The 19,693-nt window shown below is 42.0% G+C and overlaps 1 protein-coding gene across 4 annotated transcripts in view; it reads left to right on the top strand.

The window, feature by feature from the left end:
• Positions 1 to 19,693, top strand: part of Msp300 (Muscle-specific protein 300 kDa) — a 59,423-nt gene that overhangs the window by 39,028 nt on the left and 702 nt on the right. For 2 of the 4 annotated variants that reach the window (XM_065475994.1, XM_065475984.1), the window contains 50 exons: positions 55 to 214; positions 862 to 2,110; positions 2,163 to 2,358; positions 2,474 to 2,548; positions 2,835 to 2,987; positions 3,044 to 3,688; positions 3,824 to 3,988; positions 4,044 to 4,204; positions 4,258 to 4,420; positions 4,475 to 4,792; positions 4,847 to 5,017; positions 5,075 to 5,230; positions 5,283 to 5,435; positions 5,497 to 5,664; positions 5,727 to 5,880; positions 5,939 to 6,114; positions 6,175 to 6,306; positions 6,360 to 6,836; positions 6,902 to 7,428; positions 7,494 to 8,030; positions 8,090 to 8,264; positions 8,323 to 8,589; positions 8,651 to 8,828; positions 8,888 to 9,183; positions 9,264 to 9,416; positions 9,478 to 9,639; positions 9,694 to 9,876; positions 9,942 to 10,085; positions 10,141 to 10,461; positions 10,554 to 10,733; positions 10,956 to 11,114; positions 11,356 to 11,808; positions 11,873 to 12,691; positions 12,788 to 12,911; positions 12,976 to 13,172; positions 13,219 to 13,554; positions 13,617 to 13,892; positions 13,950 to 14,273; positions 14,331 to 14,639; positions 14,773 to 15,108; positions 15,169 to 15,351; positions 15,403 to 15,525; positions 15,588 to 15,739; positions 17,577 to 17,751; positions 17,806 to 17,919; positions 17,979 to 18,173; positions 18,232 to 18,720; positions 18,778 to 18,990; positions 19,050 to 19,199; positions 19,257 to 19,367. In XM_065475994.1, coding sequence (XP_065332066.1) covers positions 55 to 214; positions 862 to 2,110; positions 2,163 to 2,358; positions 2,474 to 2,548; positions 2,835 to 2,987; positions 3,044 to 3,688; positions 3,824 to 3,988; positions 4,044 to 4,204; positions 4,258 to 4,420; positions 4,475 to 4,792; positions 4,847 to 5,017; positions 5,075 to 5,230; positions 5,283 to 5,435; positions 5,497 to 5,664; positions 5,727 to 5,880; positions 5,939 to 6,114; positions 6,175 to 6,306; positions 6,360 to 6,836; positions 6,902 to 7,428; positions 7,494 to 8,030; positions 8,090 to 8,264; positions 8,323 to 8,589; positions 8,651 to 8,828; positions 8,888 to 9,183; positions 9,264 to 9,416; positions 9,478 to 9,639; positions 9,694 to 9,876; positions 9,942 to 10,085; positions 10,141 to 10,461; positions 10,554 to 10,733; positions 10,956 to 11,114; positions 11,356 to 11,808; positions 11,873 to 12,691; positions 12,788 to 12,911; positions 12,976 to 13,172; positions 13,219 to 13,554; positions 13,617 to 13,892; positions 13,950 to 14,273; positions 14,331 to 14,639; positions 14,773 to 15,108; positions 15,169 to 15,351; positions 15,403 to 15,525; positions 15,588 to 15,739; positions 17,577 to 17,751; positions 17,806 to 17,919; positions 17,979 to 18,173; positions 18,232 to 18,720; positions 18,778 to 18,990; positions 19,050 to 19,199; positions 19,257 to 19,367 — 13,233 coding nt within the window. Of the gene's footprint in view, positions 1 to 54; positions 215 to 861; positions 2,111 to 2,162; positions 2,359 to 2,473; positions 2,549 to 2,834; positions 2,988 to 3,043; positions 3,689 to 3,823; positions 3,989 to 4,043; positions 4,205 to 4,257; positions 4,421 to 4,474; positions 4,793 to 4,846; positions 5,018 to 5,074; positions 5,231 to 5,282; positions 5,436 to 5,496; positions 5,665 to 5,726; positions 5,881 to 5,938; positions 6,115 to 6,174; positions 6,307 to 6,359; positions 6,837 to 6,901; positions 7,429 to 7,493; positions 8,031 to 8,089; positions 8,265 to 8,322; positions 8,590 to 8,650; positions 8,829 to 8,887; positions 9,184 to 9,263; positions 9,417 to 9,477; positions 9,640 to 9,693; positions 9,877 to 9,941; positions 10,086 to 10,140; positions 10,462 to 10,553; positions 10,734 to 10,955; positions 11,115 to 11,355; positions 11,809 to 11,872; positions 12,692 to 12,787; positions 12,912 to 12,975; positions 13,173 to 13,218; positions 13,555 to 13,616; positions 13,893 to 13,949; positions 14,274 to 14,330; positions 14,640 to 14,772; positions 15,109 to 15,168; positions 15,352 to 15,402; positions 15,526 to 15,587; positions 15,740 to 16,124; positions 16,283 to 17,576; positions 17,752 to 17,805; positions 17,920 to 17,978; positions 18,174 to 18,231; positions 18,721 to 18,777; positions 18,991 to 19,049; positions 19,200 to 19,256; positions 19,368 to 19,693 lie in introns of those variants that run through there. The other 2 variants (XM_065475968.1, XM_065475976.1) reach the window with 2 other exon arrangements.

Below are 19,693 nucleotides of genomic sequence, written 5' to 3'. Positions count from 1 at the left end.
GTATTTATCATCGAATAATTTAATTTTCAACTATTTCATGATTCACTCCTACAGTCACTGAGGCAAAATGAAGATGTGGGCCAGCGGTATTTGTCCGAGTTGAGAGACATGTGCAATGACGTGTGCGCAAATACAGCCTCAAAAGGGGTTGAGGTGCTGGAGAAGGAAATTGTCGATCTTGAGGCAATGCTACGAGAACACATTAGTTCATTAGGTGAGTTCCATTATTATCATTGTCAAATTCATACAATGAATAGTATACGTTTTGAAAAAAGTAGAGCTTTACAGGCTAAAAATTAAGGCAATTTTGCATTATTGACTATAGCAAGTATATAGTTAATTGAGTTTATTGTCTGTGAAATTTGGCAATAGTTTATCTCTAGTATGCAATAATGTAGTTAGGACCAAGGAACAGTTAATAGTTTTCAGATTTTGCTGAATTTTTCGAAAAAAATAACGCTTTTTCCGCTTGATTTCGACCCCTCTCGTCGCGACATATCCAATGGCGCGCGAATTGGGATGCAAAAAATTCCCTTGTGAAAAAATCGTGATTTTACAAAATAGGGTGACAGTGCTTGCCGCTTGATTAGTAAACAAACTTTTGATTCGATTTTCCCAAAAATTTAAACGGCAATACCTCCTGGGAAATTTTAAGCTTTTTCCTAATTGTGAGATAGCAGTATATTTCAAGTAAAGGTAAAAATAATTTATCCCAAATTTTCTGTAAGGCTTTACTTTAACTTGGGCAGTATTTTGTTGATCTCATTTCAGTCATGTTTTAGGTGCAAATATTATAATATTATATTTATTACATTTTTTGTAACAAACTATTCCCTAAATTTTACTACCTGGTTCTTTCAGACACAATTGAGACTAAACTAAAGAGTGCCTTGAAGCAGTGGCACGAATTTGAAGTGAAACTCGACGAGCACACCAAATGGTTTAGGCACACCGAGTCAATTTTCCGCGAGCAGCCTCTTCAGGAGTCTGCAAGCAAAAAAGAGGACGTGCTTAATCACATCAAAGAAGTCAGAGAGACCATCCTCACTAAAGAAAAGGAAATTGACGAGTTCACGGATGCTTCGCATTCTCTGCTGCACTCGAGTGGTGTCGAGAGGCTGAAACCTCTAATTTCACAAATCAGCAATCGTTATCAGTTGTTGCATGTTCTCAGCAAGGAAGTGATTAACAACTGGCAAACCTTGGTGGACGAGCACAACTCTTACGATGAGAAATACGCTGGTGTTGACTCGTGGTTGAAAGATTTGGAAGGAAAATACGACAACATCAAGAGCAGAAGCAATATCAATGAGAAGGCCACGTTGCTGCAGCAACTGTCTCTAGAAAGGGACAATGCCAATCACAGACTGTCGACTTTGACCGCTTTGGGAGAGCGACTATTCGCAGACACCGCGTCCCACGGTCGTGAGAAAATCAGACAGGACTTGCGAGCTCTCCGCGAGAGATGGGACAAGCTGGAAGAACAGATCGCAGACCAACAGAAAAAGCACGAGGCTGACACCATGCAGTGGAGCAGCTACAACGAAATGCTCCAACAGACTCTCGCCTGGCTGGACAACATGGAAAAGTCCTTGCAAAGCGAGCCAAACGCATGGTCTACGTCTACTCAGGAGCTGCGATCAAAGCTGCTCAAGCAAAAAGCAGTTTTGCAAGATGTATTAACCCACAAGAGAATCATTGAGACGGTGTGCGACAAAGCCAAGGCATTGTCTATTTCTAATTTTGGAGATAGTGAAGCGTTGAAGGCTGGCCAACAGATCAATGAAAGATACGAAAAGTTGGTCAACAACTTTTTAATGAACATTGCCGCTCTTGAGGAGTCACTTGATGCCTTTACAGTCTTCCACGATTTGCAAAAGTCGCACCAGGATTATCAAAAACAACTATGGGAGCGTTCGTCAGCCCTTTCCGACTACAGCGGCAACAAGTCCGCTTTGCAGTCCCGCCTGGCCAAGGTTGTCGACTTGGAGAATTCCCTAACTGAAGGCACAACCACTTTGAAGCTTCTTGCTGAGCACATTGAGAGGAACCAGTCGAAATTGCCTCCGAGGGCCAAAGAGGCGATGGAGCGAGATTTATCCACTTTGAAGTAATATGAAAATTTTACTCTACTGGACCAATAATCTTATTTGTAATATCAGGTTTGAGTTCGATAAATTCGTGACATCTCTGAGCGACATGAAGCATGGCTTGGAAGAGAGAATTCAGCAGTGGTCTGAGTACGAGCTCTCATTTGAACGTCTTTTGGCATGGCTCAGCGAGACAGAAGCAGCGCTCAAAAACTACGCGCACAAATCTACTCTCGAGGAGAAGGAGGAGCAACTAGAGAAATATAAGGCAAGAATATATTTGCGATTTGTTATCAAATTTTTAGGTGCGGCCGTTTTTATAAAAACTAAATGGAAATTTGTTACGTAAAATTGAGAGCGAGTTTTTTTTCAAAATTTTGTAGGAACTAGTTAAGGTCAGCAATAGCAAGTACAGGGACATGAAGGAGACAGTTGTTTTGGCAGAGCACCTACAACAAGTAAGAAGGCGAAACGCTCATGATGTGCACTTTTTTAATCACTTATTGCGGAATAATTGCTAATATTTTGAGTAGGTAGCATTAAAAAGCCTTCTCATCCTTTTGTCTTCTCTTTTTCGTGCACACCACATACATTTTTTGCACCTCACGCCAGATGCAGCGCAATTTTCGGGACATAATGCTGTACAAACTTCACATGCAGGCTCTTCATTTGCACTCACTTTTCTTTCTTACGTGTGCCTATACAAATTTTAACCACAATCTCATTCCAAATCCATTTTTATAGACCATGCTTCTCACACTGAAACAAAATGAACTCGAGTTTGACAAAATGAGTGACGATGCCACAGAGCTAGCTCACGTCACCGGGGAGTCCAGGATATCGGTTAACATTCAACAAATCACATCCCGATTCCAAGGAATCCAATCAACAGCTAAAGTAAAAATAATAAATAAATTAAATGCGAACAAATTTACTCATCTTATATATTTTAGGAAATATTGAAAAAGTGCGAACAGGCTGCAAATGACCATCAGGCTTACCTGGAAAAATACAAGCAGGCCTCCACCTGGCTGGCCAACGCCCAAAACAAGTATTACAGGAGCACCGATGCTAAGAGCTTGAGCACGAAGAGCGACGTAGAAAAGCAACTGACAAGCCTCAGGGAACTACTGGGTGAGCAGGGTGCTTCCATGCAGCTAATCAACACCACGGTTGAGCTTGGTGAAAAGCTCTACCCCTTCACTGCGGTGGAGGGCAGAGAAAGCATCAGGCTGCAGCTTGAGGAGCTGCAACAAGCGCTCGAAACCCTCTTTGATGAAGTTTCGAGCACTGAAAAGAAGCTGCAGGAGAAACTCTCAAGGTGGACCAACTTTGAGGAACTGAGTGATCACATGAAAAAGTGGCTCAAGGATGTTGAGCCGCAGTTGCCGGAAGAAATTGTTTTGTGGACCACCCTTGACGAAAAAAGGGCTCAACTGCAATCATACAGACTGGCTCACAATGACGTGATTAACCATCAGCAAGACTTTGGACTTTTAAAGGATAGGGCCGAAGGACTGCCTGAAAGAAGTGCCAAAATTGATCAGCTGCTCAACCAACTTGTACGCCAATATGACGTCCTTTACAAAAGGGCTCAGGTATAATTTTACGTGACAATTTTACAATGAAAAATGAGACACACAAACATTTTGAAAGTAGGCAACCTGCTCGACGTTTGTGTTGTGCGCGTTGCATACTTTTCTAAAAACTCAACCAATTAAATTACTTTCCAGTCATACGTGGAATCCTATGAGGCGATTGTGAGTGACCACCAGCAGTACAGCAAGGCCGTGATGGAAACACAAGAGTGGCTTGAGGCCACGAACAGCACTATTATGTTGTGGGGTGATAGCGATCTCGAAAGGATTTCTCTTCACAGCAATATCGAACGTCTCAAGGTTAGGATTTTGAGGGGATTAATTCAGCCAAGATAAATTAATGAGGATTTTACAGAATTTGCTTTCTTCCTTGCCCGAGGAGGAGTACAGGATTCATTCCATTGCTGCTCTCGGTGAAAAAGTTGTGCCTAGCACAGTTGAGAGTGGGCAGGTCAACATTCGCTCGCAGATCTTAGCCTCTCAGCAAGAGTGGGAAGGACTCCTTAGCACTGCAAAGTATAAAATAAATTAAAATTTGTGAAAGTTATTTTTCAAACGTGCATGTTTAGATCTACAATTGAGTCTTTGGAAGCAAAATTAGGCCAGTGGAATGAATATGAAAAAATGAAAGACGAATGCTTGGCCTGGATCAGGCTTACCGACTCAAAGCTTCACTCAGTTGACTTGAAGGCTACCTTGCAAGAAAAAATTGACCAATTGGAAGCTCTGAAGGTATAAATAAAAAATCTAATATCCATGCAGCTAACTTTAAATTAATATTTTTAGTGTTTGCAAGGAGAGGTTCGCGCAAAAGAGCTGGAAATGGATGCTGTGACCGAGCGTGCACAGCAACTTTACAAAGGATCTCTCAGCGCGAGAAGCTCACAAATTTCAGAACTAGGACTGAAGTATCAGCAAGTGTCACACAAAGCAAAGGATTTGACCAGCCGCTGGCATGGCTACGTGACCAGTCATCAAAACTTTGACAGCAACAACAGCGAGTGCCTCAAGTGGCTGGAAGAGATTAAAAGAAAACTCGACTATTGCTCTGACTCCAGCACAAAGTCCCAGAAGGATCTTGAGAGCAAGCTTGAAATCATCCAGGTAAAAAGTGTGACAGTTGACAAAAATAAATTGTTAATTCAATTTTGTCTGCAGGGACTAATTCTTTGCAAGGATCAAGGCTTTGCTAAAGTACAGAGCACTGTCGAACTGGCACAAATCGTGTTGGCAAATACTGCCACTAGTGGCCATGCGCAAATCAACCATGCTGTGACGAAACTTCAGGAGGAATGGAGCAGTATTGCCTCCAGAATGATTGACATTAAGGTATTCCAATCATCAAAGCAACAGGAGAGGGATGAAACTAAATTTCGTTTTTAACAGAATCAACTTGATGACTCAATCCACCGCTGGTCTGGATTTTTAGAGCAAATTTCGCAGCTGGATAAGGTTCTTGATCCGATCGAGACTTCCTACAAAGAGCTGTCTGCGTTCCAGACCACGATGTCCGAAAAACGAGCACAACTTGAAAGACTCAGAGTAATTATAACCGAGCTGCTAAAACATGGATCACTCAATTTTAAATTATTAGACGCTGGAAGAGAAGGTGCGTTGTGAGAAAATTGAAGTTGACGGCCACAGGGCAAAGGCTCAAGAAATGCTCGCCAGCGGCCAACAAAGCCAAGCGGCTTCCAAGGCGCAAGCAACTCTTCAGAGATTTGACGGTTTTGCTGAAAAAGTGAAGGTAAAATTAGATCTATTATCAAAAGCGTAGAAAAGAAGAGTAACAAAATGTTTGATTCAAGAAACTGCTTGCGGAACGAGAGGACCAATACCGTGACCACCGCTTGTACAAAGAGGCACACGATGACCTTATCGGCTGGTTGAGCAGAGCTCGTGAAAAGGTGCCATGCATCAAACAACAGTCACTCAGTGACAAGCTTGCAATTGAAAATGCCGTAGCACCCTTGGAAGTATGTAGTTTTAATCATAAAAAATAATTAAATTCGCTATTAATTTTCATTTTGCATCAAAGTCGCTGCTGAACAAGCAGGCTCAGGGTGAACTTCTGGTAGAGCATCTCACTCACACTGGAGAGGTGGCGATTGCTAGCACATCTAAGCAGGGCCAGGATCAGATTAGAAACGAAATTAGAGCTCTCCGAGAGGGTTTTGAGTCGCTTTTCAGAGGTAAAATTTTAAAAATATTTTATTATGTCGGTGGGGATTTATAAAAAATTATTCACAGATATACGGCAACAAAAGCACCAGCTTGAAAGCACTGTTGGACAGTGGCGCGATTACAAAGAAGAATACGAAAGACTTTCAGACTGGTTGCAGCAGATAGAAATCCATATTAAAGCTCAAAAGACTGCCCTCCTGTCCAATGTTCAGGAGAAACGGAAGCAGGTCAATGAAGTTATGGTACGTAAAATGATGCAGTTAAAATTGGGGCTATTCATAATGACGATATGTAATTTACAGGAATTGTTGCAAAAGCTTGAGAAAGGTCAAGAGCAGATTGATCGTTTCAATCAGGCGTATGGTTCTTTGATGGCATCGCACCTTGACACCTACATTCAGAGCCAAATGAAACATCTGAATTCGAGATATCAGGTGAGAGAGTTGGAACAAAGAATAAATCTGATCTCATTTTACTTTGTCAAAAGGTTCTTGTAAACATGGCCAAGGACGTGATGAAAAAGGTGGAGACTAACCTGGAACAACACGATCAATACGAGCAAAATTACACCAAAGCTCACACTTGGATCGAGAATGCAAAACAAGTGATCTGGGATAGCAGCTCAGGAGCATCGAGCAGCAGTCGCGAAGTTTTGCAGTCGCGGCTGAATCAGGTCCAGGACCTGATGAAGCAACGCGAAACAGCCCAGAATTTGGTTCATTCAACCGTTAGCTGGGGCGAGAAGACGCTGAGAAACACAAGGTCGGATGGCCGAGATGCCATCAACAACCAACTGAGGGACTTGCAAGCGGACTGGGATCGACTGGTTAAGAAACTGTCCACGACCAAGGTCAACCTGGAAACCAGCTTGCTGCAATGGGCAGACTACAACTCGTCCTACACTAATTTGCAGCAATGGATATCAGAAAGGGAAGCCAAACTGCAACAAGTTTGCGAGCAGAGGGTAAATTTAACTGTTTGATTTTTAATGATTATCAATATTTTAATTATGGTCAATTATTTCAATAGCTTCCAAAGACCAGAAAAACAGTCACCACATCTGGAATGAGTACCTTGAGTATGGGTGAGCGCAAAGCTACACTTCGCCAGACCAACAGCATCGTTCAAGACATCGTCTCATTTGAGCCGATGATCCAGTCCGTGGCTTCTAAGGCCTCAGATCTACAGCAGCCAGCTGCTGAGATCGCCAGCAAGTACGAAACCCTAACTAAACAGGCCAAAGAGCTGTACGCCAAACAGAAGGAGACGGTCGAGCAGCATCAGGCCTTTATTGACGCAGGAAACGATTTTGTCCAGTGGATAAGAGCAGCCAAGGAGAGACTGAGCAAGTGCTCTGAGCCCACAGGAGACAAGGACTCGCTGAGCAGCAAGGTTTCGCAGCTCAAGGTGCTGCAGAGTGAGCAACCTGAGGGTCAAAAGAAACTGGAGAAGGCGCTAGAGCAGGGTGAAGTTGCGTGCCAGGTTGCAGACAAAGAGGACAAGGAGGTTATTGAAGAAGAAGTGGCTCTGCTGCAAGATGAATTTGACAATTATGTGTAAGTTTGTAATGAATTCTGTCACCCCTCATAAAATACAATAAAATATTTATCGTTATTTTCAGTGATTCGTTGACGCATACTAAATTCTTGTTGGAGGAGGGTATCGTCAAGTGGACAGAGTATGAAGACCAGTACCAGGAGGCCACAGACTGGCTGAGTCAAACTGAGACCCACGTCCAGGGTTTCAACAAGTTGTTCAACACTCTAGAGGAAAAGAAAACTATCTTGGAGCAATTCCAGATGCATCTGCAAACAGTTTTTGACTGGCAGAAGGAGCTGGACAGGCTGAACATGAAGGCTCAGCAATTGCTCGAAACTTGTGCGGACTCTCGAATTTCAAATGCGGTGACTCAGATGACCACAAAGTACAACGCACTCCTTTCATTGGCTAAAGAAGTTATGAGGAGGCTAGAGCTTCATTATCAAGAGCACCAGCAGCATTACACATTGTACCAAGAGCTGGAGGATTGGATCGACCGCACCAAGGAGAAGGTGAAAGAGTGCCAGGAGAGTCCAACCTCTCTCACCGATGCCAATAACAAACTGCAAATGGTAAAGGCAATTAGACAGTCTCTCGAACAGGGACACAATAAACTGAGGTGAGTTTTCAAATATTTTAAATGCATTGCTATAAATTCAATAACATTTACTTTATTAGATACGCCATTGAGCTCAAAGAAAAAGTGATCCTCAACACAGAGCAAACAGGTGCAGCCAAAATTCAGGAAGATACTGAAAATCTCAAGGTAGAGTTTGAGAAGCTGATGGCAACGGTCCAAGATTTGAGAACAAAGTTGACAGCCAAAATTTCTCAACTTGAAGACTCTAATAAGGTTTGGTTCAGAATTTTCTGAATGTAGCAAACAAGAAGCTTAAATAAAATATTTGTAGGACTTGAAAATGCTGAATGATTGGATTGAAGAAGTGGAACAAAAGATGCAGCAAATCGAGAGCAGTGTTCAAACTGGAGACTTCAGCGAAAAAAGAGCTGCTTTGGAGAAAGTGCGCATCATTAATAAGGACATAGCTGCGCATACTGAAATGATTGAGCGCGCTAAAGCAAAGTTACAAGAGAACAACCAACAGCCAACGCCTGAGTTTGAGGCCAGCTTGTCCAAGTTCGAGGACCTCAAAGAGAAAATCAAGAAAAATATTTCTGTTAGCAATTACTCTGGCATATGCTTAAAATCAATGAAAACTATTATTGTATTTTGAACAGGATCTCGAGGATATGGTTAACAAACACGACTTGTACAGACGTAGTTACAATGACGCGTTTGACTGGATGCGCAAAAAGCGAATCGACACCCAACACTGCAACGATACTCATGGTGAGAAAGAGAAAATTTTGGAAAAAGATGCTGTCTTGAAGGGCGTAGCAGCAATAATGCCTGAAGGTAATGCCAGAAAAAAATGTCATTTAGAATGATATATTGGATAAATTTTAAATTTTTAGGCGAGGCATTGGTGCAGAAAGCTGTTGATTTGTATAATGACCTGAAGAGTAGTGTCACTGGACAAGAAGGACAGGACATTCTCAACCAAGAGATATCCGCCCTTAAATCAGACCTCGAATCACTAAAGGGCATGTTCAAAGACACTCAAAAAGTAATCACCAAATGCATCACCTCATGGGATGATTACTACACGAGTTATGACTCGATGAAGAACTGGTTGGATGATTTCCAAACAAGGATTCACGTTGACACTGACGATGAGAAGGTCACACCTGAAGATTTGCAAAAATGCCATGTAATGATTATTTTTAAATTATTTTTTTTAATGAAAAAAGAATTTCTATAGACAAGATAATTATTTATTCTTTTGAGCAGGCTCTATTGAAAGAGGCGAATCAGCACAAGATGCTTATGGAGGAGGTTAATGACAGGTGCGAGGTTCTGGTCGAGCTTAGCGCTTGTGAAAGAATCAGGGATCAAACTGTGCAACTTCAAGGAACCTACACCAATATTGTCACGTTGCTTCAGGTAAATTGAAAAGGAAAGAGCCAGTACAATTTTTTAAAATTTGCATGGTGTTGTTTTTCAGGGTTTGGTGTCCAAGGTTCAAAAGAACTTGTCGGACCACACTGAATTCATGAACGCCAAGGAAGAATTTGACGTTTGGCTGAAGCGCGCACAAGGCACAGTTCAGTCCTGCGAAGGCGTTGGCGACGAAGCAGCCACAAAGGACAAATTGGAAACGATCAGGGTATGCTAGGATCGAAGAATTGATATAGTTTTTGAACGCTTTTTGCTTGTCTAGTTGGTTGCAAACAGAATGACTGAGGGCCAGCATATGATGAGTGGCGTGCAAGTCATTTTCTCCAAAGCCATTAGCAACACTCCTGAGGAGCAACAGGAGATTCTTAGAGACAGCATGGGTTATTTGCAAAAGAGCTGGGAACAGCTCAGCATGGACCTGAACAAAGTCATGTCAAGTCTGAAGGTCAGTAGAAGGTTTTATTTTAAGTAAATAGTTCAAATTATACATTTTAAACAAAAAATCGATAGTCTGCCACAAATCGCTGGGAAGACTTCAACGAATCAAAATCACGATTCATTGTCTGGATTGGAGAGATGGAGGAAATTTTGCGAGAGGTGCCAGAAACCAAAGCTGAGCTTGGCGAAATGAAGAAACTTATCGAGCGTTACAAGGTGAGTGAGCGATTATATATAATTTCATTTTCATTAACTAACCTTCCAATCTCAGCACTTGCAAGACGAGGTGAAAAAGCGACGCACCGAGCTCGACCACCTTTTGACCGAAGCCACTGAGTTGTCCACTTGGGCTGGTAACCACCTCTTGTTGGACGAAATGAAGAACGTGCAGTCTCGTTATGACCACTTATTCACTAAGTGTAATGCGAGGATGACAAGTCTGCAGGACGAAATGCAGGACTACACGCAGTACCACCAGTCGCTGCAGGATGCGGAAAAATGGCTACTGCAGATTTCCTTCCAGCTGATGGCGCACAACTCGCTTTACATCACCAATCGCACGCAAACGCAGGACCAAATCAATGACCATGAAGTACGCAAATATTTTATTTAAAAGTTTTTATAATATTTCTACAAGAAATTAAAAAAATACTATTAAAACAAATTTTTGCGTTATGTTTATAGAGCTTGCTCTCTGAAATTCAGAGATATCAGACCGTTTTGGACGATGTTAAGTCCAAGGGCTACACACAAATTGAGCGTTATGTTGTGAGTGTGCCCAGTCTTCAAGCAGCAATTGAAAGGCAGCTGCAGAATGTGCAGGACAGCTACAATTCGCTGCTCAACACCGCGATTCAAATCAAGGTTTGCTTTTTTATATTTTTTCTGCATGACCTCTTTTCTTAATGATCCACTGTTTGAATGCAAACTTATAGTTCAATCAACTTGGTGAGCAGGTAAAGAAAGAAGCACAAATCAAAAACCATGCTCATCAATCATGCAGCTCTAGAGAGTCATTAAACAATTCCTTATTTAGATGATGCCTAAAGTGAATACAGTTTGTTTAATACCTGTCATTTTCCACAGAATCGTTTATTGGAATCGCTGTCTAAGTTCCAAGAGTATGAAGACACGGTTGAGAGCATTATGAAAAATTTAGACGTTTTGGAGCCACAAATAGCCAGTGAAGTTGACACCCATGCAGCAAGTTTGGCTGACTCGCAGCATCAAGTTGAGAGAGTTAGGGTGAGTCGAAATACAATCTTTTTACCCTTTTTATTTTATGTTTAATTTAGCTTAAATATTCAGCTGAACGATGCGTATAATAAATAAAATAAATAATATTTAATTGCGTACCCTCATATAGGTATTGTTAACGATATATTAAATAAATTATTTATCGTATACAAACTAGGGAAGATAGTAATCAAAGTTCAGAATCGCGAGTATACCGCCAGCCTGAATTTATGAATACGTTTTATTCCAGGCATTGCACAACAAACTTCAAACTGAAAAGTCACGACTGGCAATCGCCGTACAGGCTTGCGAGGCAGCGGCTGCCTGTATTTCCAGACCAAGCAGTCCTCAAGACGTGACTCCGACTCCAATTCCTGACAGGGAACTTGAGGTTAGGGCCAAGATGGAGGACCTGATTGATCAAGTGCAGAACAAACTGTCTTCACTGAATTCCGCTGTTGGTGAACTGGAGGAATGGTCGCGCCAGCAAGAGTACATGAAAGTCTGGGCGCAAGAGCAAAGAGCATTTGTCACCGAATGGAACGCCAGACCTTCCAAGTTAAGGCCAGAGGCCGCCCGCCAGGAGTTTGCTCAGGCTGAAGACCTCTTGCAGAACGTAGACGTGCGCAGAAGACAGCTTGCTGAGCTAAAAACTGAGCCTGATGAAGCGCTGCAGAGAGATCTGAGCCAGCTTGAAATGGACGTGAGTAAACATTTTTGGTATTTAATTGTTAACACAGATTTTTAAACTTGTTTATAACTTTAAGGTCCACAACCTCATAACCAAAAAGCAAGCCTCGCAGAATATAATTGAGGACTATAGAAACGCAGTTCAAGATGTGCAAGCTTGGATGGACCAAGTGTGCAAAAGCATGGAGGTGCTGGACAAGGGCAGCGGACAGTTGTGCTACCAGAAATTGTCCTCTGTGGGTGATATTCTGCGTGACTTTGAGGCTAACAAATATAAGCTTGAAGAACTAAAAACCAAGGGAGCAGCTGTGATTGATCAAGTGAGCAATCTGGAGACTCAGCAGGTTGAGGAGCAGCTCAAGGCGATTGAGAGACGCCACGGAGACGTTGGCAAGAAAATCCAGCGCAAAGCCCAGATTCTGGAGATGACCAAAACTGGCTATGATACAGCTATCGAGGAGATTGAGCTCGCTCGAAAGTGGGCTAAAGAAAAAATGAAGTCCGTGGAAAAGCAGACACCACTCGGCTTTGAGAGCAAGTCGGTGGAGGAGAAACTGCAAGACCTCAAATCGCTGCTCAAGGAGGCAGAAAGCAAAGAAATCTTGCTCGAGACCCTGGAGAAGCGGGTCGGATCCATGCAAGCAGAACTTGAGCCAAACGAACATTCCCTGCTAGAGGGAAATCTCCGCTCCTTGGCCACTGACCACGATGAGCTTTGCGCATATTTGAGAAAGGAAATGACCAAGCTCGCAGGAGCTATTGAACAGAGGAGAAAATTCGAGGCTGATGTTGATAAAGCGCTGGCCTGGATCAAAACTAAGGACAATGAGATTAAGCCTGGAGGCTGGACTCCACTAAATACTGTTTCGATTGAAAAAGACCTACAGACATACAAGGCAAGTTAACAAAAGATATTGTGGAATTAAATTAAAAAACCTCAAGATATTTCTGGTGCAGTATTAACATTCTTCTCTCATTGTTTTCTGATTTAGAACCTCGAAGCTGCTGCTAAAAATTACAACAGTACCACTCTGGCTGACATTCAGAGACAGAGCAACAATATTGCTAAAGAATGCGATGATGAAAATAAAGCCAAGTTGCAGGAAGTTATGGATGGTTTGCTATATTTTTAGAAGGATACGCTAGTTAGAATATGATATACAACTATTTAAAATTCTAGATATTGGCGAGAGGTATGAAATTCTAACCAAAAAGCTAGCCGCTAAAATCGAGTGCCTCGGTGAGCTGAATGTCGGACGCAAGGAATTCGAAACCGACTTGGAAAATTGCTGGCACTGGCTCAAGCAGGCGGCTGTGTCCGTTGCGGCCGACATCCATACAAACAACATCGAATTGATGCAAGAGCATCTTGAAAAGGTACTTTCGTAAATAATTAAAGCTTAAAAGTAAATTCTCTTTTTAGTATGTGCAATTGGAAGGCGAAGCAGCTGAAAACGGCAAATTGGTTGAGAAGGTGTTTACTCAGGGTTCGCTGATTTTGCCGAATGTAAGTGAGGCAGACCGTGTAAACCTGACGGAGCAGCTGAGTAGCCTGAAGAAAGAGCACTACAGCATGTTTGCCATCATCCGGGAGCGGCTTGAGGCTCTGCGGAAGGCTATCAATGAGAGCCAGCACGCGGCCGACAGGCTGCAAGAAACGGTCGGCTTCATGAATTTGATCCGCCAAGAGATAATGGAGCTCAACAAACCAATTGGAAGCAAAGTGGAGGATGTTCAAGGTGTCCTCAACTCTTATGAGGTACTGTAAAAACATATGTTTTCAATACACGGGGAGCTTGACGATTTGATGTGAATTTTCAGAAAATTCTAAGCGATCTGAAGCAATATAAGCAGAAATTGGGCGAGCTTGATCCATCCAAAACAACAGATCTGAAAGCAGTGCTAACACAACAGGATGACTTGATCAAAACCATTGAAGATCAGATCTCTCGTTTGAAACAACTGCTTCTTCTGCGCCAACAGTTCCTGAGCATAATAACAGAAATAATTACGTTCATCACCAAATACACGGGAATTGTGCGCGACATCGAAAAGGGTGGACAAACCGTTGATGAGAAAATCAAGAAATATGACGACGTAAATTTGAGCCTTTTTAGGACAAACGTAATTAATGACGAGTTTAAAATATTGCAGGTCATACTCAAGATTCAGGAGTGCGAAGCCATGTTGGCAACAGCTACTGACAAGGGCCAGTCGATCGCCAACGAAGGCAGTGCTTCCGACCGCAACAACGTGACCGAACAGCTGCAGTCTCTAAAACAGCAGCTGCAAGGTCTTAGAAGGGCTGTCGAGTCCCAGCGCTCTCAACATGTGCTAACGGCGGAAGCGCACAAGAAGCTAGCCGCTGAGCTTGGAGCCGCTCTGGATTTGCTGCACAAGAATGAGGCAGCCGTTAGGTCAAGGCCACTTCTGGAAAGGACCGTTGCGAGTGTTGAGAATGAAATTGTGAAACATAAGGTAAATGTGTTTTTTAAATTTTAGCCATAAGGATAAATTGTATCTTAAATTCCGCAGGCCTTAAGCGCTGAGGTTGAGAAGCAGTTGGACGTTATTCGCAAGGTTCGCGGCGACGTCCAGCATGACGAAGGCCTTCCCTCCTCGTTGGCAGACCAACTGAGTGAAGCCTCAATGCTGCTCAACTCTCTTCCTCCTGAACTTGCTGAAAGAAGCAAGTACCTTGAGTCTAACAAGACGTATCGCTCCGAGCACCAGCAGCTCAAGGAGCAGCTTAACTCCTGGATTGAAAATGCCGGCAAGATCATGGATGTAACTCACGAAGGAGTTGACTTTGAGAACATCTTGCAACACTTAGAGAACCACAAAGTAAGCCAAACTCGGCAAACCTTTAATACACTTAGTTTTTAGAAATATACGCAATCCCAACGCACGTGCGTCGTGCCGGTTGCATACCACCTTCTTTAAGCAGGAGCTAATTTAGCAACAAATCAATTTCCAGAAGTTCTTTTCGAACGAGCCAATGGTGAAAGAGCTCGTGACTCAAATTCAGCAGTCAGGCGATCGCATTTGGCCCTCGCTTTGCACTTCAGAACAGGAAGAGTTGAGTGCCGAACACCAGCTAGCCACCCAGTCGTTGAAAAACACCCTGAACTTGGCTCGCAGTCGCAAAGCGCAACTTGACCAAGATTCTGAATTGTGGAAGGAGTATCTGATGCTCAAGGAGCGTGTGCAACACATTTCCAGCAGAAACCGATTTGTTGACGACGCAGTCTCTTCGCATCCAAGTTTACACGGGAATATTCAGCGGATCACCTATGCTCTCAATGACATCCAGGTAATTTATCTGTAAATAAAAATTAGAAAATAAATACAATTGTTTGGAATTTACTTCAAGGGCCAGTCTCACGAAATCGATCTTCTGCTTGAGCGTGCTAAGGAAATTTCTAGCAAAGCTGATGCAGGGAACAAGAGATCAATTAATAACGACATGACAGAAATAAGCGCAGAGTGGAATGGCCTTGTATCCGATCTGGAAGGGCGCAAAGAAACTCTGACCAAACTGGCTGAACACTGGGAGGTGGGCTGTTGTTTGTTGAGTTGGAAAATATTCTTAATGCTGAATTTCCAGACGTTCGAAAACAAGTGGCAGCAGATCGATTCAAAAGTGCTGGGTATAGAGGTAAAACTGAAGCACGAGGACTTGGTCGTGAGAAACAAGGGCCAATTGCAGGAAACACAAGGAAAGGTTGAGGTAAGACTGAATTGAAACGTTTGAGTTTGAAAGGTGAGAAAAATAATATTCGCATAATTCAGAGCATGAGCCAGGAAGCCAACTGCCTCCAGGCCATGTATGAGGAGTTGCAGACTTTATCTAGGACAGTGCAAACTTTCTTGTCGGCTAACTCAGAACCTGCAGCGCAAGACTTTAAAAAGAAGTTGGACTGCCTCTGGGAGCGCATAGCAAAGTGAGTACCTGAGATTTTGCAATTGTAGATTAAGCATATCTGAAAACTGAAGATTTCCTATATTAAATTTAAAAATTTCTGCTGGTTGGAGACAAACATGTGTTTTAAAGAGACATCTCTATAATTATTTTATCCCTCGCAATTACGCATGCTACTTTTGTCTTCTATTACATATACATAGAGAGTGATAAATAATCCACTCAAAAAGTGTCTTGTTTCTGTGTAAATCTTTTGGTGTTAATTTAGCAATGATCACGAGCTTGTTATTATCTTGTCCTTTATGTGTCAATAATTATCACGTTATTATGTAGAGAATGAAACATGGTGTAGAAACAGTTCTCTAGCAAGGACGTGACGCTAAAACGCAACTCCAATGTAATTCTAGCTCAGCACCAGTTAGGAGAAGTGAATCTTTGGATGACTGCAACGAAACTCTTTCCCCACTATAAATTTTTTAATTTAACCTTTTCTCGCGTTCTTTACAATCAAGATTAATACACATTCAGCCTTCGGTCGTGTGCACAATCAATGTATTTCACAGTTAAATCCACTAGGCATGTAAGCATTTTGTAACTTTTGCAAAAAAATATGTTTAACGAAATATAGCAATTAAAATCAAAATTTCAAAAATCAAAGTGTTAATCTGAAAATGAGGCGATCGTCAGTTCCAATTTTAGCAGATATCAGGTAAAGTCAAATATTTCCTCAATCGTTCGTCATCACCATGCAGTGAAAAAATAGAACTCATTTTCAGCTCTGCGCCAAAACAATGACAACAACTCACTCCATTGTATTACACTAGGGTTTTATTTTCGTATGTCTCCAGCGAAGATCAAACAGACGCGGGGGGGCTTAGTGAAAAAGAATGGTCATACGCTGAAAATAGCGGCTGTGTAAAGCCCGTTCAAAAATATACACATTTTCACGCTTATTTCAGATATTACGCAAGATAAATTAAAGAGCGCTTAAAAAAACGACATTCGCTAAAAATAAATTTTTCCGCTGCACTCGCAAAATTTGCTTGCTTCATATAAGGCATCACTCACTCTTCTACTGACTCGAAGTATTACAAGAGCAGAGGAGTTTTTGAAATTTCGCTTACACACACTCCAAGTCACGTTTTAGTTAATCAAGCTAGAGTATTATACAATAAATATAGTAAGATGCAAAATTAAAACAAACTCGCACAGTTTTTCTTGTCGCCATCGAGAGGATGGTTTTGATTGTTAGTGAAAAGACTGAATTTAAAAACTAGACTGGCAGGCACGTGTGCTCATCACCAAGAAGCTTCCAGACCGTTGTATTGTGCGTGCTTATTAAAAATTTACTCATACAATGCAGCGTTTTGCTTGTGCCGAGGGAGGCATGTGCCGAGCGTATTTATAGATCGTATTCGAGCCTGTAAAAAGAGATTTGAATACGTGCCAGTGTCACGAATATTTTTAGTTTTCATTTCACTACTGCTAAGCGAGAGTTGTTTAGCCGATTGCCAACTTTGTTCCCCATCGAATTACTCCCTCTCGATGAGTTAAATCGATAGCATAAATAATTAGTGGCTTAATTATGTTAATGATGACGGTGAAAATCTATCGAATAAAACTCATCATATGATATTAAATCCACGTGTGATTCATAGCTGCTTTGCTTGTTCTTGGCAACAGGCCCTAGTAGTTAAGTTAAATTAACGCTAGCTAATCTCATGTTTTGCCTGTTGGTTAAAATAGTGTTTAATTTGCATTAAAAGAGAAAGCTGGCAACATTTTAAATATCGGCTAAAATCTTTAAAGAGTATACAATTAAGCTTACTAATTCGCGATTTGCAATTCAAAACTTTCAGATTACTAGATGCCCTACGCAGTACAGAGTCAGATCTTGTCAAGAAGAAAGACCTTTTGAAACAGCAGGAGGAAAAGGTCAAGAGCCTGCTCCAAGTGCTTCGCGAAATCTTGTCATCCATACACGAGTTTTACATCTTCGACGAGGACCAAAGCAAAGTCGAGTCGCAGCTCCAAGTAAAATTTTCTCCCATCTGATTTTTAAACATTACAATATGTTCATTTCGACAGGAGCTGGAGAGAGAAGTGGAACAGCAGTTGGCAAAGTCTAAAGCCTTAAACACTGAGATCAAAGAGCATTACACGCAAACCCAGGAGTACCTTCCGTCAGATTTGGCACACGAGGTGAGATTATTACCGGAACGCTGAATTAAAATTTTTAATACCTTTCCTTTACCCGATAGCTTTCTGCGTTGGAAATCTTGTCTGAAAACGTAAAAGCCACGATGGACGAGAAACAACGTGAACTCAATCGCGTCAAAACGATCAGAGCTGATTATTTGCGTGACGTAGACGAAGTACAAAATTGGATTTTGGAAGCAGAACAGAAGGTGCAGGACCAGTCAGTTGAGCCTCAGATTTTGAAGGAATACATTCAGGTATTTAAACAAAACACCAACATTTTGACGAATTTTGATTTGATTTTTTTTTCTCTAGCAAATTCAATCAGAATTTGCGTCTGCCAACGATAAGTTGGAAAGACTGACCAAGAATGGACACTTCATTTGCGAGAAATCACGCGATGTAGCTGAGCAGGACCTCATCAGGTCGACAATCGCCAATCTAACTGAGCAGCTGCAGCAGGTCAAGTCGTGGCTGGAAGAGCGCAAGATGCAGGTTGGCGACTCACTCGACTCGTGGCGGAAATTCATGCAGCTCTACGAGCACATCAAGAACTGGTCTAACGAGAAATCGGCCTTCCTGGCCGAACCACTTCGTCTAGCCACACTGGTTGAAGCTCGCCAGAAGGTTAACGATTACTCGCTGGCGGTAAAGAGTTGCAAGCACATCGGCAAGAACTTGGCTGAAATGGCAAAAGAGCTGGAAATCATCGCCAGCACGTCCAGTAATACTTCTGATTTGCAAGAAAAGTTTGACGAGGTTGACGAGCTGAAAACTGAAGTCGAGGGCAATCTAATTGAAAGGGTAAGAAACACATGAGAAATTTAAATAATTAATTGGAATGCCTAACCTTTTTAACAGAGCGCATTACTGCAAGACACTGCTGAGGAATGGGAGCAGTGTGAGAAAAAGATGAAAGATGTGCACGCCTGGATCGAAAAGTCGAGAATTGCACTGGAATCTCCTCAAAACAAGAAAAAGGCTCTGAAAGACCAACTTGCGCTGAGAGAAAAAATGACTAACGACATCACGATTCAGAAAACCAAAATAAGCATTTCTGCTGAAAAGCTACAAGTAATGAATCCAAATTCTATTTCCCAAAACTAGCTCCAACCGGTTTTTTTTCTTCAAAGGTGCACTTTAGAGGCGGTGTAGGTGGCGATGCCAAAGTATCAGAACAAGCCGCTGATATTGTCAGGGAGCTTAGCGTGCTCTCGGGCCAGGTGAAAGAGCAGGCAGCTACCTTGGAAAGGTGCTTGTATCAAATCGAAAAGTACCAGCAGGTATGTTTTCAGGTGGCATGAGTATGACCAAATCTGAGTACTTTGGCTGGTAAATAGGAAATCCAGCTGCTGCGGCAGCAGATAATCAATGCAGAGCAGCAGCTAAGGGTGGTTATGGCACCGACTTACTTGCCTCACAACCGCGAAAAGGCGCTCGAAGAGCAGAATGTGAGTAATCTTGCACATATAGATTTATGTTTTCGGCGAGTTTTGATCAATTTTGATTGACGGTGAATGTGATTTTTGAGTGGATGCGTGGAGAAAATGTGGAGCAGGGCCAATTGGATTACACGAAATTTTCAAATTTATAGCGAATTTATTCTAATTCTTGGTGAGATTTGATTGTAGATATGAGTCCCTGTAGAACAGAGATCCTTTTCATATCACAGTTCGTGTTTTTCGCACAAAGGATTTTATTCCGACATTCAAATTGAGGCGCATCTTACTAAAATATACATATAAATAATCTCTTTGGCATTTTACTAAAAATGGAA

Source organism: Cloeon dipterum, chromosome 1 (genome assembly GCF_949628265.1).
Source record: "Cloeon dipterum chromosome 1, ieCloDipt1.1, whole genome shotgun sequence".
NCBI lineage: Eukaryota > Metazoa > Arthropoda > Insecta > Ephemeroptera > Baetidae > Cloeon > Cloeon dipterum.
Note: the sequence above shows the minus strand (reverse complement) of the source record. Positions and strands in the feature narration are given on the sequence as shown.